Source organism: Pituophis catenifer, unplaced genomic scaffold (genome assembly GCF_029215685.1).
Source record: "Pituophis catenifer annectens isolate HBS135680 unplaced genomic scaffold, rPitCat1.0.hap2 SCAF_2, whole genome shotgun sequence".
Classification (NCBI taxonomy): Eukaryota; Metazoa; Chordata; class Lepidosauria; order Squamata; family Colubridae; genus Pituophis; species Pituophis catenifer.
In genome coordinates, this window is record NW_027256882.1 from 278378003 (window position 1) to 278393962 (window position 15960).

Below are 15960 nucleotides of genomic sequence, written 5' to 3' on the forward strand. Positions count from 1 at the left end.
GTGGGCCGCCCTGCCGGGGTGGGTGGATGGGAAATGGGACCGATGCCTCCTGCAGCACCTTGCTGGCGAAAATGGGGCACATGGCCCCCCATGGCCCATTTTGGCTGCCAGAGACACCGCGGCCCAGATTTAAGCACCCCACGGGCCAGATCCAGCCCATGGACCTTGAGTTTGACACCCCTGTACTAGAACACATTATTGATTTTTATATACTGTAATTAAGACCCTTGGATTCATTCTGCAATCTTGATGGTGTATCAGCCAATGAAACTTGACATGTTAGAGGTCCAAGTTCGCCATCCTTACAAAGGTATGCAAATGTATGTCATTTTAGTGATGAGATAGGAGTAAAAACACTTGACATATTTGGAACATCTGTTCAATTTTCGGCTCAGAATAAATTCAGGAGAAAAAACTTTGGATTCCCACCCCCCTCCACCGCCCTGTCCAATAGAAACCAGATTTTCAACTCTATTGACTTTCACACTTTTACTTTTTCAGACAAGCTTAAAATCAGACAATTCACCTGAAATGTGGGAGGACTGATAAAAACTGCACATGTATCTGTGGAAAAATGAAAGTGGAACTGAACAGAACTTCATGTTTCTAGATAAGACTGGGACCATTGCATTTTGATAGCACAAAAAGTAACACAAACAAAAGGCAACTTGAGTTATCTTTATACAGGTAGTCCTTGACTTACAATCATTCATTTAGTGACTGTTCAACGAGAACAGTGACATACAACTGGCCCTCGCACTTATGTCGGTTGCAATATGCCCAGGGTCATGTGATCAAAAATTTGGGCTTGGCAACCAACATGTATTTATGATGGTTGCAACGTCCTGGAGGGTCATGTGATTCCCATTTGTGACCTTCCCAGGTAGCTTCCAAAAATGAAGTCAATGGGTTGTTTAATGGTTGGGTGATTCACATAACAACTGCAATGATTTGCAAAGCAACCATGGAAAAAAGGTCATAAAATCAGGTGCGACTCACTTAGCAACCATCTTGCTTAGTAATAAGAAATTCTGGTCCCAACTGCCATCGTAAGTTGAGGACTATATATGTATATATACACTGCTCAAAAAAATAAAGGGAACACAAGCCGAAGACATCCGAGATCTGAATGAATGAAATAGCCTTATTAAATACTGTATGTTCGTTACATACAGTATTGTGTTCCCTTTAGTTGTTTGAGTAGTGTATAAACTACTGTATGTAACAAACAAAGTATTTAATAGGGCTATTTCATTCATTCAGATCTCGGATGTCTTCTGCTTGTGTTCGCTTTTTTTGAGCAGTGTATATGAACAGTGAAAATGATCTCTGAGTAGCTCACACACATTTAACTATTGTGCCCAATGCTACCCATCCTATTCATTTCTCAATAGAAGTGTCCTGTACTCCATCCTTCTGCTCAACATCCTTCCTGATGCCAGGAACTGAATCTTCCTGTGCTTCTAAAAGAATGAAATGAAATCCACCCTACTCTACACCTTGCAATGCACATAAATAGAAATGATATAAAATTGGGTTTTATGTTTATTTTTATTTGCTGCTCATCTTGTTTCAAAGTGATTTTCTTCTAATAATAATAATTTTAAAAAGCTGCAGCTGGAAAGTCTTTCAAAAATCTTACTAAACTGGTTGTAGGAATATTATGGATATTCAGATTCTCCACTATTCTGCTCATATAAGTCACAATTTCATTTCTTCACAGAACAGAATAGAATAGAATATAATTCTTTATTGGCCAAGTGTAAAGGAATTTGTCTTGGTGCATACGCTCTCAGTGTACATAAAAGAAAATATACATTCGTCAAGAATCATAAGGTACAACATTTAATGATAGTCATAGGGACCAAATAAGCAATCAAATCCTATTAGAAAACAGTCAATATAAATCTTAAGGATACCAGCAACAAGATTACAGTCATACAGTCATAAGTGGGAGGAGACGGGTGATAGGAATGATGAGAAGATTAATAGTAATGCAGACATAGCAACTAGTTTGACAGTGTTGAGGGAATTATTTGTTTAGCAGGAATTCTGGGTGCTTCCCTGCTAATTTTTCATTTCATGCTTCTGGCTTTCCTCCTTCATGGAGTTTTAAAGGGTGGGAATTTTGCATTATAGTCCCTTTGCATCTGTCCTCTGGCTGGGATTAAACATTTACAAATGGTAATTAATAGAAGCATCAGGTCCAACAAGGTTTCCCCTTAACTACACAACCCTGGCCTTATCTTGCCCCAGCCTAGAATTTAAGCGGTCTGTTGCTGACCCTTATCAAAACCAAGTTTTCCTTGCTTAAGCCAACCCACTTGGACCATAATGTGTCTCGGGGTATTGTTTCATTCCCTTTTGGTGAGAAATGAGGTCAAGGGGCAGTGTAACCAGAGGCATGGGGGAATTGGGTAAGGACAGCCAGTTCCTTTCTTGAGGTCATGGATTTGGGGAGGAATATCCGCCATGTCATTATGTAACCAGATGTTTAGCAATCATTGGCCTGAAAAATATTGCCACCAGCCCCCGAGAACAAACTGGTTAGCAATATGGTCTGAAAGGAGGCCATTGTTAGGACTGTCCAACTTCAGGTTGAGAGGTACATTAAACCGGCGTTTCTCAAACTCGGCAATTTTAAGCTGTGTGGACTTCAACTCCCAGAATTCCCCAACCAGCATAGGAATTCAATTTTGGGAGTTGAAGTCCAAACAGCTTAAAGCTGCAGAATTTGAGATACAACCCTAAACTAATGGGGGCTGGCTTAAAAGGGGGAAAAAAGAAGTTTGGATCTGGAGTACAGGTAGTCCTCAACTTAGAACAATTTGCTTAGTGACCGTTCGAAGTTTAGTGACTGTTTGATGTTACAACGGCACTGAAGAAAGTGTCTTATGACCATTTTTCACACGTATGACCATTGCATCGCCATGGCCATGTGATTTACATTCAGATGCTTGACAACTGACTCACATTTATTACTGTTGCGGCATCCTGGGGTCATGTGATCACCCTTTGCAACCTTCTGACAAGCAAAGTCAATGGGGAAACCAAATTCACCCAACCATGTTATTAATTTAACAAATGCAGTGGTTCCCTTAACAAACATGACAAGAAAATTCCTAAAATGGGGCAAAACTCACTTAACATTTAATTACTCACATAAATCTTGGGCTCCATTGTGGTCGTAATTCGAGGACTACCTGTGATAGCCTAATTATAACTGAGAGAAAGTCTCGCGGTTGGAAAGGTAACAACTGCCTTGTCACCATCTGAACGTTTTTTCAACTTTTTCCTCTCCAATAACCTTTCCCGGCGGCTCCACCTCACCACCCGGGACCCTAATTTGCCCATCTGCAGCCTTCCCTTCGGGTCTTCAGTTACCGATCGGCAACCACCGGGTGCATCTCTCCTCCTCCTCCAATCTTTGGGCTCAAGCTGGCGTCCCCGCAGGACGTGCTCCTCGCGCGGGGTCTGCCTCTCCGCCCCCTCCAGGGTCGCGATTCCTCGTGGCCGGCCTTCCTTTCCCCTCCCGCGACAAACCCCTCCCTCCCCCCCCCACCGCACCTCTGGAAAGCGGCTATCCCGACCTGCAGGTTGCACAAACGGCCCCTTAACCAAAACCGGCTCGCCCGTCGTCTTTTTTTCCGAGCCGCTTCTCTCTCTCGACGGCTTCCAGCCGCTAGAGATAGAAAATCCCCCCCCCCTCTCCCCACCTCCGCCCTTTCTCCAGCACCTCAGGGGAAGGCGTCTGGGCTGGCCCTTCTTGCCCTGCCCTGCCCTGCCCTTCCCCACAGCCGGGTTCTTCCCCAGGTTCGCATTCTGAGGCGGGAATCCTTTTAAAGTTGAGGGGGCAACCGCCGCACCTCCGGAGGCCCCTTCCGAAAGCAGCGCGCGCCCGCCTTTCCTCCCCGCGGCGTCCCAGACACCAGCTGCTCGACCCGGTCCTCTGCCCTCCGCGTCTCCTGCCCGGCGAGCTTCAGACGGAGCCGCCCGCCCTCGCCGCCTCAACCGTCTCTCTTCCTGCCTCCCAACACACACACACCTCCCCGGCTTCTCTCTCCCTCCCTCCCTCCCTCCCTCGCCTGGCCAGCCCAGCCCGCTCTCCGCTCGCCCCTCGGCGGCGTCCGGTGGCCCCTTCCCAGCCCTGCCCGCTCCGCTTCCCGCCGTCCCGCAGCGCGCGCGCGTGGGGTGGGGTGGGGAGGGAGCGAGCGAGGGGCAGGCAGCGGCCTCTCCGCCTCCTCCCTCGCCTGCAGCGCGCCCGACGGCGGCGGCGGCGGCGGCGGCCAGAGCCCGTGCGGCGCGGATCGCGAGCCGCCTGACGGACGCCCGATGGTGCCGCGCGGCGACGGCGGGGGAGGTGCCAGGCGCCTTGTGCAGCTCGCGCTGCGCTCGCCCTCACGGAGCCTGCGCCTCTGGCTGCTGCTGCTGCTGCTCCTGGCGGCTCTCGGCCACGCGTGGACCTACCGCGAGGAACCTGAGGAGAGCGACAGGTGTGTGTGTGTGTGTGTGTGTGTGTGTGTGTGTGTGTACACAGTCGTTTTCTTTCTTCTCTCTCTCTCCCCTCATTTGCTTTGCCTGCTTTTCCAAGCTCCGCTGCGCCGCTTCCGACGCCCGTTTGGCGACTCAGCGCCTGTCTCTCCTTTCTTGTCCGCTTCGCAGGGAAGTGTGTTCCGAGAGCAGAGTCGCCACCACCAAATACCCGTGCTTGAAGCCCGGCGGGGAACTCAGCACCTGCTTCAGGTGAGTGGCGCCGCGCGCTCGCGCCTTGGCCGCGGGTGGAAGAGCTGCTGGGACGGGTGGTGGTGGTGGGGCGCGTGGGTGTCAGCTTCTCCTAAGGACCGGAGAGAGAGAGAGAGCCCAGGTTGTGGGGCTCGGAGCCATCCGTCAGCTCGGGGTAAGGCGCCCCGGACGCCGGTGCTGCAGACTTTGAAAGGGGAGGGGATTCCCTAACACGTCGCGGAAGGTCGCCCTCGCCTCGTAAGCACCGAAAGAGACCCAGCGAAGCCTTATTAGCCACAGGTTGATTAGAGGAGGAAGGGGGCGTCTCTTTATTTATTTATTTTATTTTTATTTATTTCAATATGTATACAGCCCATCTCCAAATGGACTCAGGGCGGTGAACAGCCAGAACTAAAACACATGCCAATACAAAATTTAAAATTATTAAAAGAATTACATAACTGGCCCAATTTAAAACAATTCAATTAAAACCCAATGACAATTTAAAAACGAAAAAAGACTAAAAAAGGGGGGAAGGAGTTCACGCCAGCCCTGCTTGATGGAAAAGAAAAGTTTTTAGGGCACAGCGAAAGACCCGGAGATCCGATATCCTTCGTATCTCCGGGGGCAAATCGTTCCAGAGGGCAGGAGCTGCCACAGAGAAGGCCCTCCCCCTGGGGGTCGCCAGCCGACATTGCCTGGCTGACGGCACCCTGAGGAGTCCCTCTCTGTGGGCGCGTACTGGTCGGTGGGAGGCTATCGGGCGGCAGAAGGTGGTCCTGCAAATACCCAGGTCCTACCAAAGATACCCAGCATCTTTGATGCTGCTGCTGCTTTGGTTCCAAAGCCCACTAAAGATGGGAAGGTGAGCAGAGGCATAAAAAAAAAGAGAGAAGTAGATGGATAAGTTCCTTTAGGATATGAGTTACGGATTTATTTTTATTTTATTTTATTCATATTTATATGCCGCCCTTCTCCCGAAGGACTCAGGGCGGCTCACAACAATAAAAACAACCAAACAATAAATTAATGCTAAAATAATCCAATTAAAATCCCCAACAGTTAAACTAAAAACTCCCAGCAGATCAGGAGATTTGCTGAAAAAGCCATGTTTTCAGGCCACCGCGGAAAGAGTGGAGGTCGGGGGCCGTCCGGAGCCTAGTGGGTAATTCATTCCAGAGGGTCGGTGCGGCCACAGAGAATGCCCTCATCCTGGGCGCCACCAGCCGACATTGTCTGGCCGATGGCACCCGGAGGAGTGCAGCCCTATGTGAACGCACTGGGCAGTGGGAGGCCGGTAGGAGGTGGTCCTGCAACTACCCCGGGCCCATGCCATGTAGGGCTTTATAGGTAAGTACCAGCACCTTGAAGCGGATCCGAAAGATCACCCGCAGCCAGTGCAGCTCGCGCAGGAGAGGTGTAACACGGGAGTAACGGGAAGCTCCCATAACAACCCGGATCATGAATGAATATCTGTGTCCCAGGATAATGTTGCAGGATCTAATCTGGGTTGGAGCTTTCAGATTGGTAACGGTAACAGAGTTGGAAGGGACCTTGGCTTGGAGGTCATCTAGTCCAACCCCCTGCTCACACAGGAGACCTGTACTAGGGATTCAAACCTCCGAACTGCTGACCTTTCAAAAGCTCAGTGTCTTAGCCACTGAGCCACCTAGTCAGGCTCAGGAGAAGATGGTGCTGGAGCCCGTTTTAGGGAACATAACTTTCTATAGTTATGGATCTTTGAGGAATTCAGAGGCGGACCCTGTCTGCTCTCAGCATCCTAGCATGTATTATTGGCCCCATGACAGTCCCTTCCAAACTTAATGGGTTCTCTTTCCTTCAATTCTCAGGACCCTTCCTTACTTGCCCCTGACCTTGGTGCCACCTGGCAATTTCATTTTCTGAGACAGTCTTAAATCCTCCTAAACTGTACAGGTGTTTCATTAATGTTTATTTTGATCATCTCAAGTTACATACAAGGTGCTAGAGTTGGTCACGGTGACTTGGTAGGAGATCAGGTGATTGTCAGAGATCAGGAAGAGGCAGGATGGGGGTGGGGGTTGGTGAGAGGAACAGCTGTATTCATAACCATATAGCTTTTGTTGACTCGGAGTGAGAGAGAAAACTAACTCAATAGTGAACAGAGACAGCTGATCTACTATAATGTATTTCTGGATACAGGCAATGCTTGTTAAGTTCTCTGATTTGAACCCAAGGCCGCCTATTGCTCATCCTGACTTCAAACAGCTGTGAAGCTGGCGGTGAGCAGTTACAGATGGGCAGGTGGAGGATTAAATTGCAAGAGTCTTGAGTGCCTGAAGTTTCTTCTCATTTGCTCATTGTGTGATTTTGTACACAGATCTCCAGTTAGCACTTGTGTGGGGATCACTGCTTCCTTCCAAGTTTGTTCTGTCTTGAAGTTATAAATTGGACCCAACGTAAGGCATTTCACAGATAAATTTGTTCATTTTCGTCTGAAATGGATTTCCCTGCATTTATTGCCTTCTCGACCCTCACAATAGCTTTACATAAAAGTGCATGTAATATTCCCACGCACAAGGGGAAAAGTTTTTTTTGATGTGTAAGGAAGCAGGCTGCTCAACCGTTGTATATTTCTGATTACAGCTGATTGTCAGGAGCTTCCATAAGCCTGGCCACTGATTACTCAGTATAATTAAAACATGAAATCCTAGAAATGCTTTCTGCACTATCACATGAGCCAGGCAAAAGTCATGTCTGCTTTAAAGAGTTACAAATGGGTTGTGTGTTCATGCTCCCATGTGCTCCGAACCACTATTTTTGGAAGAGAATCTGAAGTTGTGCACAGTCCCGGTATGCTTATACATCAGAGCTACAAATTCTGTTTCTTTTTGTTTGATAATTTCAGTAAAAAAAAAAAAAAGGTAAGGGCCGTAAAAATACCTCCTTTTTTCTTTTTAGTTTAACACAGAAAAATCAAGATATAAGGGAAAATCCACAATTACTTGTATTCAAAATCCTGTAACCTGATCTACCATTGGTTTGTTTGGAATGTAGTTAATTTTGCTATTGATAGTCTTTTTGGTTTTGGTTTTGAAGAGTTTTCCAATGAGACTGAAAATAGTTAGGAAACAAAACCCAAAACATCTTGAATATTCATTAAGTCTCACTGAAATCTGTTTCTTTAATGAATACGATGATGATCTAATTTAAATTTTAACTGATTTTGTTTCCATGTAGGTTCTGCGCTCCTTAAGCATAGTCAAAACATTTTAATTTGTATGTATAATTCAAATTATGAATCACAGCAATGGATCTGTAAGCAGATTCCCACCAACGTACTACCAAACTTTGTTCTTGCACAATGTGTGCTAATTGTATTCAGAATTACTGAATATGCTCGTAGTTAAGGATTAGTGTTGCTGCTATACTATTTACAAAATTTACCGATGTGTACAGTGCTGAAAATCTAACTGCTGTAATTTATGGTTGTTTTCTCCTAGTATTGAGAGGAACATCTGTGGGAGAAAGGAAGGCAGAGAGTCACAGCTTTTTTAATACAAGGGAACCAATATTTCCCTTCAGCATAGAAGTTGTGTTTTAATTATAGCAGTGCCTAAACCAATGGTCAAATCACAGATAATCCATGAGGATTATTGACATGGATCTTCAGCCTTCCTGCATTCACCACTGGTTACTTGGTCTCTACCTGCTTGCCACATTGATATGTTTCACTACCATTCAGCTGTCTTCTTACCATCTCAGCGTCCGTCCTGATGTTCACCACCTCTCAGTTCTTTTGATGTTGTAGAACTCTTGGTGTTGTATGAATTCCATTTCCCTAAAAAGATCACTCTAAGGAGCTTGTGGATTGGTGGTGATCAACTGGACATTTTCTTTGTTCCTCTCCAGAGGCTGTGAGACAGCATTGCTTACAAGGAAAGATAATAGTGGAATAGTAATTGTTTTCTTTATTGTGTGCTAATATCTTAGTACCAACTATAGAATAAAACAGCAATTGATACAATAACATGTTGGGGGTTTCATGGAAATAGAAAGTCCATGAGATGATGCAAGATGCATTTGAAAGATGCTATTCCTTTTGCCTACAGTCTTATTTATACAGTAGTCCTGATTTAGAGTTCTCTAATTTAGAGTTCCTCATTTAACTAAATGAGGCAACGACTGCCTCATTTAGCAAGTGCTCCAAGTTACAATATGATGACAAAGTACTGCCATCAACCAGTCGTCACATGTATGACTTTTGCAGGTCTGTAAAACAAAGAAAAGCTGAAATAAAATCAGTAAGCACAGTTACGATTTCACTTAGTGACTGCTTCACTCAATGATAGTTATCAATCCCAATTGTGATTGCTAAATGAGGACTACTGCATTTGTGTGAATTTATTCATTGTTGTTTTAGATTTGTTTTAATGTTCTTTTTCTTGTACATTGTCCAGAGACATGCTTATGAGAAGGGCAGCTAGATAAATTTGCTAAGAAAATAAAATATTACAATACAATATTACAATTGATAATAACATCATAGTATAAAATAAGGATACTCTAAAATTAAAAGGTCCAGGATAATATACCGGTAATACTATAGAATAATATTAAGCTCTATACTTTCAAATGAACAAACATTTATTTTAAAGAAATTTTATATTAAATGAAAAAATAAAACAATATTAAATAAATAATTCATATTAAAATATTATAAAAAATAACTTGAAAACTCTTAATACAAAGTAACAATTCATTATTTGCAATCATTCTTCTGCTCCCAAACTGTCTTATCTTGTACTAATCAAAGGCCCTCTGCTGTTTATACGTAACTTTTTTTCCCCCAGTTTGTTGCATTCATGCTGGGTTTGAATTACTAATTTGTAAAAATGTTTCAGTAGGAGAAAAGCTCACCGAAACAAACAACTAGTAATACTAAAATTCAGAGCACAAATCAAGGGCAGTTCCTAACTTGACTATGCTAAGCAGAATGTTGATCTCATGCAAGCACAAATAAGAAATATGGTTCTGAGTAGCTAAAGAGACTCCTGGGAGTCCCTTGGACTGCAAGGCGATCAAACCAGTCAGTCCTAGAGGAGATCAACCCTGACTGCTCTTTGGAAGGCCAGATCCTGAAGATGAAACTCAAAATACTTTGGCCACCTAATGAGAAGGAAGGACTCACTGGAGAAGAGCCTAATGTTGGGAACGATTGAGGGCAAATGAAGAAAGAGACGACAGAGAATGAGGTGGCTGGATGGAGTCACTGAAGCAGTCGGCGTGAGCTTAAATGGACTCCAGAGGATGGTACAGGACAGGAAGGCCTGGAGGAACGTTGTCCATGGGGTCACGATGGGTCGAACATGACTTCACAACTAACAACAACAAGCTAAACTATGATCTTTCAAGTGGGCTATAGATCTTCCCACCTCTTTGTACATTTTATGATATGAAGATTTAGTATTTATTTGTTTATTTTTTTAAAGTCATACTCTTTATTCATATTGAAAACATTATTCCCCTGGCACTTAGATTGGTCTTTACCCATCTGGCCTGAAGACTTGGCTTTGCCATCTTGCCTAAGGATAGTGTTGGTATGTAGAGTCTGTGAAAAACTGTATGGTTGGTAAATTGCATTATATTTTGGCAGACTGTTTTTTTAATAGTTTTTGCTGCTTTCAATGGGTTGTACTGGTTTTTGTTGTGTGTTTTGGGATTTTTTTTGTTTTTTTTGTGTGTGTGCCTTTATTTATTTATTTATTAAATTTATATGTTGCCCATTTTGCCATCAAGAGACTGAAGATAAAAACCACAGTGTAAAACATAAAAATATTAACAATATTATATTATAGTATAGTACAAGATAAAAACCACAGTGTAAAACATAAAAATATTAACAATATTATAGTATAGTATAGTATAGTACAATACAGTACAGCACAGTACAGTACAGTACATTACCCTACCCTACCCTACATTACATTACATATTATATTAATTATATTATATTATATTATATTATATTATATTATATTATATTATATTATATTATTAACAAAAATATCTAACGAAAAAGCTGATATACAAGGGGGTGGAGATAGAGTCTCAGTTTTAACTTTGTGAGCCTTGTATATGAAATGGGTGGCTCTATAAATTAAGCAAATTAAAAAAAATAGTCTCTGGGTATTTTTTTTCAGAGTAAAATCATCATCCATAAAACCAAGACATTCCCCAGATCATAATTCCCACTGGCCTAATAAAATAACTTCAAAACAAAATCCTAGAGATCAGTGGAAGAATGCCCATTAAAAACCAGTGGGTTTCACAACACGCAGTTGTGAGAGGCTAGATGGCTTATTCTACAACATCAAGGCCATCGCTCATACTGTTGAGAAGATGCAACCCCAAGCAGACCCTATGGATAATGTTACAAGTTGTGCTAAATCATTTTTGAGGAGAACAATCCCAAATACAGATAGTCCTTGACTTACCGCAGTTCATTTGGTGACCGTTTGAAGTTACAATGGCACTAAAAAAAAGTGACTTATTGGCGTTTTTCACATGACCACTGCAGAATCCCCATGCTCACATGATGAAAATTAAGACAGTTGGCAACTGACTCATATTTATGACATTTGCAGTGTCCTAGGGTCATGTAATCACCTTTTGCAACCTTTGGACGAGCAAAGTCAATGGGGAAATCAGTGTCACTTAACAACCATATTATTAACTTAAAAATCACAGTAATTTACTTAAAACTTTGGCTAGAAAGATCGTAAAATGGGACAAAACCCACTTAACAGCCATCTTGCTTAGCCACAGAAATTTTGGGCTCAGTTGTGGTCATAAGTCAAGACTACATGTATTGACAGTAATGTCAAACAAAGCCATGAGTTCATAAATCAGTTTGAATTCTTATCCAAAAATTTAGATTATTTTTTCATATACAAAATTTAGTTTAAAATGCCCTTCTGGATAAGGATAGAAAAGTATACTCAAGTGCAATCATAATTATTTAATTTAATTTATTTATATTCTTAATGGAGAGGATTTTTGCTTAACTGAGTGAGCTGCACATCTTTCCAAACATTTATTTTGTGGTCTGTGATTGTGGAAACATTGGCTTAGGCAATTATTGTAGAAGTTATTCTAAGAGCAAATTGGTGTTTCTTTTTTTCAAATTGGACATGACTCAAGTGTTTGCAAGACAGAACTGATATCAATATTGAAATAATGTGAAAATTTTCTGGCACTGTAGAAATAGTTGCCATATAAAGATAGCATAGCCATTTTCTAGTACATTTTGTCTTCTGTTAGCCAAGTGGTATTGTGTAATACACAAAAGTACTGCTTGCAGGTTTACAGTTACACATTGCATCATTTTAATGTATCATTTTATTTTAAGTGAAAGCCTATAAAATATCATCTTGGAAATGTAAGATTTTGTAAGTGATTTACTTTATATAGAATTCTAATATTCTGCAGATAGTAGCATTGAATGACCGACATTCTTTTTATCAATAAAATGGATTAGGTATGTGCAAAATGTTCCATGCACAAACCATTTCAACTATGAAACATCCACATTCAGCTGGTCATTCCGTGTGGATTCAGCTGGTCTGGGAATAGTTGTGCTATGGGCAGAAATATTCTGGAAGAGGAACAGGGACAAAAAAGGACATTGACTGTTACAAATAGTGATTAAGGGAGAAAGAGAAAGATCAATGAGTTGATGAACAGGCCATCTAGAGTAAACAGAGAAATGAAATGCAATGTAAGTCCTTAACTTACAACTGTAATGGAGCTTGCCCATTATGGTTGTATGTTGAAACAGTTGTAAAAAGGTCAATAAAAGAGACCAATCCGATTTGATGACCTTTTTTGCGGTGGCCGTTAAGTGAATGTGGTGATGGTCATTAACAGAACTAACAGTAGTTAGTAAATGAACACTGTGGTTATGCTGAAAACTGTTACTGCTGGGTTTTGGCAAAATTGTTGTAAAAGGTAGTTGTGGAATTGTGGAATGCTTAAATGGCTGTAAATGCAGCTGTGTTGCTGAGGATCTGAAGTTTGGTCATATGACTGCAGGTGTGGTCTGACCGTCAAATCTGGGCTGTAAGTCCCCTTTTTTGGGTTAGTTGTAACTTCAAATGATCTCTAAGTGACCAATCGTAAGTTGAGGGCTACCTGTAACATTGTTGAACTAGCACATATGACTCTGAATTTTGTTTGTTGTTTTGTTAAACGGAAAACTAGAATAGTGTTCTGAGTTTTGTTTTTACTGTCCAAAACACAATTTCCAGATTGCTCACACCCGTTAGATTATGATTTATGATTTGTAAATGAAAAATGTTTTCAAAAGGAAATCTTCCTTGTTAGAAAAAGCAATGAAATCATTTTGGTAGGAGTAATATAGAGGTTTCTAGTATTACTAACTGGAATTATAATTCAACTAATAACATGTACTTCAGATGTTTGCATTAATGCAACATAATTCTATGTCTGTTTAACTAGTCAGAAACATGCTTACCTTTATGTCTATGGAGATTCTCAATCATCCAGGTCATTGTTGTCCCAAGGGACAACTGGACTTTCTTGTTGTTGTTGTTTTCTTGAAGACATTTCGCTTCTTGGATGAGAAGCAAAAAGTCTTCAAAGAAAAAACAAGAAAGTCCAGTTGCCTCTTGAAAAAGCACCTTTGGGACAACCATGACCTGGATGACTGAGAATCTCTACAGACTTGGTTGTTTTGAGTTCAACCAAACTTAAGTAACTGATATCACCTTCTATGACCTACATATTGTTTGCAGAATTCAAGCCTTAATCTCTTAAATATCTCTAAAGGTTAACAATTCAAAATTTATTTTGAAGTGAAAATTTAAATATTTGCAAAACCAAAGAATAATGCCACATAACACTATAATAAGGCAAAGTTAGGGCAAAAAGGGAGAAAGTAATGAGGCAGATTATACCCCTTGTTAACATGCTATGGGTGGGCTTCAAGGCAGACTAAAAACAATTTGAGAAAGAGCATGCTAACTATTTGGATATGCAAATTATGTAGCTGAATCATAATCAGAAAAATATGCATGTGTTTTTGACTGGAATACAGCTATAAACTTGAAGGGCTTCCATGTAAAAGCTAAGCATAATGTATCTGAAACATAGTGCATTGGCTTTGTGAAAGTGTGAAATTGCCGAGACATTTCTGCTGTGATTATACTATCGTTATATCAACAGTACATACTTGGTGTATCTGCTAGGGTCTGCAGTATGTTGTTATGACACTAGAAGACTTGTGAGATGTGCAACTATTGTGGTTTGTATGAAGTGGCTTTCAAGGGAAATATTCTCTTGGTGCTGAAGTCAGAAGATAATGAGTGTCTTTGAGACACCCTGTGTGTGTCAAAAGCAGCTGATTACCCTACATGTGTAAACATTTGCTATAAGCTGCAAGCTAGTCAAGAAGATGTATGGCGGGTTTAATGGTTCCAAGCTGTTTATAAAAATTGTTAACTAGACCCAGGCAGACAGCAGTGATTAACACTGAAAGGGTCTGACGTTTTCCTTAGTAAATACTTTTGGCCTCTGTTGGCATTCAAAGCCAGTTTGGTGCAGCCAAATGAAACCGATAATTACTTATGCTGCTGGGTGCACCTGATGATAGCAATTCCTTTTCAGCTTTATGGCACCAAACCACTCTCATTGTTTGCTTATTATCTGTCGATCCCCTGATCTGCAGCTTTTTCAGTCTCTGCATAAGGAAGGGTACATGAAAGATTCCCAAACTGAAATTAGACTATTAATTTGACTTTCTGGCTACAATCCAACAATGCTGTACAGTATGTGGATATATGAGAAAATGATGTACAGAACCTTGGCATTTGTAGAGTTTTCCTCTTCTCTTAACAATTTACATTGCTAAAGAAGCAAACTTTCCTGATTTGAAAATTGAATTTTTATTTATTTTTTTCAAAAAAGGGGCCTGTAGAGCAAGCTTTGGCAAGAATCTCTGATCCCGGAGGCATGACTGCCAGCAACAGCTACAAGGAGTCAATTATATGAGCAAATAAATTTACATATCCTTAAACTCCAAGGGCAACTAAGGAATTTAGTCAAGCCAAAAAGAAAAACATTTTCAGCTGAAATTTGGAATAACTTTCAGTAAGGATCCATAAAAAAATAAAAGTCAGGAAAAAAAGGGGGGGTTCAAACCTATGCTGGAAATGTAACCCACAAGATGGGACATTTTATAATGCTTGGTGGATGTATAAAAAAGTCAGAAAAATTTGGAATCAATTACATACAATAATAGAAAGATTTTAAAGATACAATTGAAACCAGAGATATATTTTTTTTGGTATTGATGGATAAGCAGCTGGAAAAAAATTATGGAACTTTGTTTTTATATATGATGATCGCATTGAGATTAGTATATGCACAAAGGTGGAAAGATTTGACTTTATCCATAATGGAGGAATGGATGGTCATAATGCACGGTTTTTGAGAATTAGAATATAAATAATAGATTATAGAAAAATGTAAATAATGCCGTAACCATGGAGTAAGAGGTTATTTTATATTTATACTTACAACTGCTGTAAAATAAAATCAGAAGTCACATCATTACAATTTTTTAATTTTATTTCTGCACTCTTTTCTTTCATTTTTCTCCTCCTTTCATTCTAAATATTAGTTCTGGTTCATTCTTATTCTGTATTTTAATTTTTTAAATAAAATGTTATTTAAAAAGGAAAAGGGGTACACTTGTTTTTGTAGAAATGTGGGTAGTCTTCAATTTGTGACTGTAATGGACCCCTCATTACATGTGATCTCCTTGCTTAATGACCCTGCTCTCCTCATTGCGGTCATTAAGCAATCCCACAAGTTGTTAAGCAGAGCATGGAGTGCCTCGGATGGGGGAGATCCCAGGAATCCTATTGCAGTTCTAGACCTACTCTGCAGCAGCTCTCCAGCTCTCATGTGGTCTGCCCTGGACCTTCCCCATTCCCCGAGGCACCCTTCCATCTTTCAGGGTCCCTGCAGGCCTTGTGCTGATTTTCCCACCTCTCTGGATCCCTGCAGCTCTTGGACTTGCTTGCCTTTCTATTGGACCCTAGATCTTCTTCCCCACTCCTCCAACACTGATTGGTCACTTTTCAGTAAATTCTTCTACACAATTTTCCTACACAGTGGAGGCCGCATGGTGCTGTGCCAGAAGTCCCCAAGGGTGCCATTTTGGGAGCAGCTGCA

General features: G+C 41.4%; 1 protein-coding gene across 1 annotated transcript in view; it reads left to right on the forward strand.

Moving 5' to 3' along the window:
* The first annotated feature begins 4332 nt into the window (after positions 1-4332).
* CCBE1 (collagen and calcium binding EGF domains 1) overlaps positions 4333-15960 on the forward strand; it is a 181054-nt gene continuing 169426 nt past the window's right edge. Inside the window, exons 1-2 of the mRNA XM_070935966.1 lie at positions 4333-4493; positions 4663-4743. Of these exons, the coding sequence (XP_070792067.1) occupies positions 4333-4493; positions 4663-4743 (242 nt within the window). The remainder of the gene's footprint in view (positions 4494-4662; positions 4744-15960) is intronic.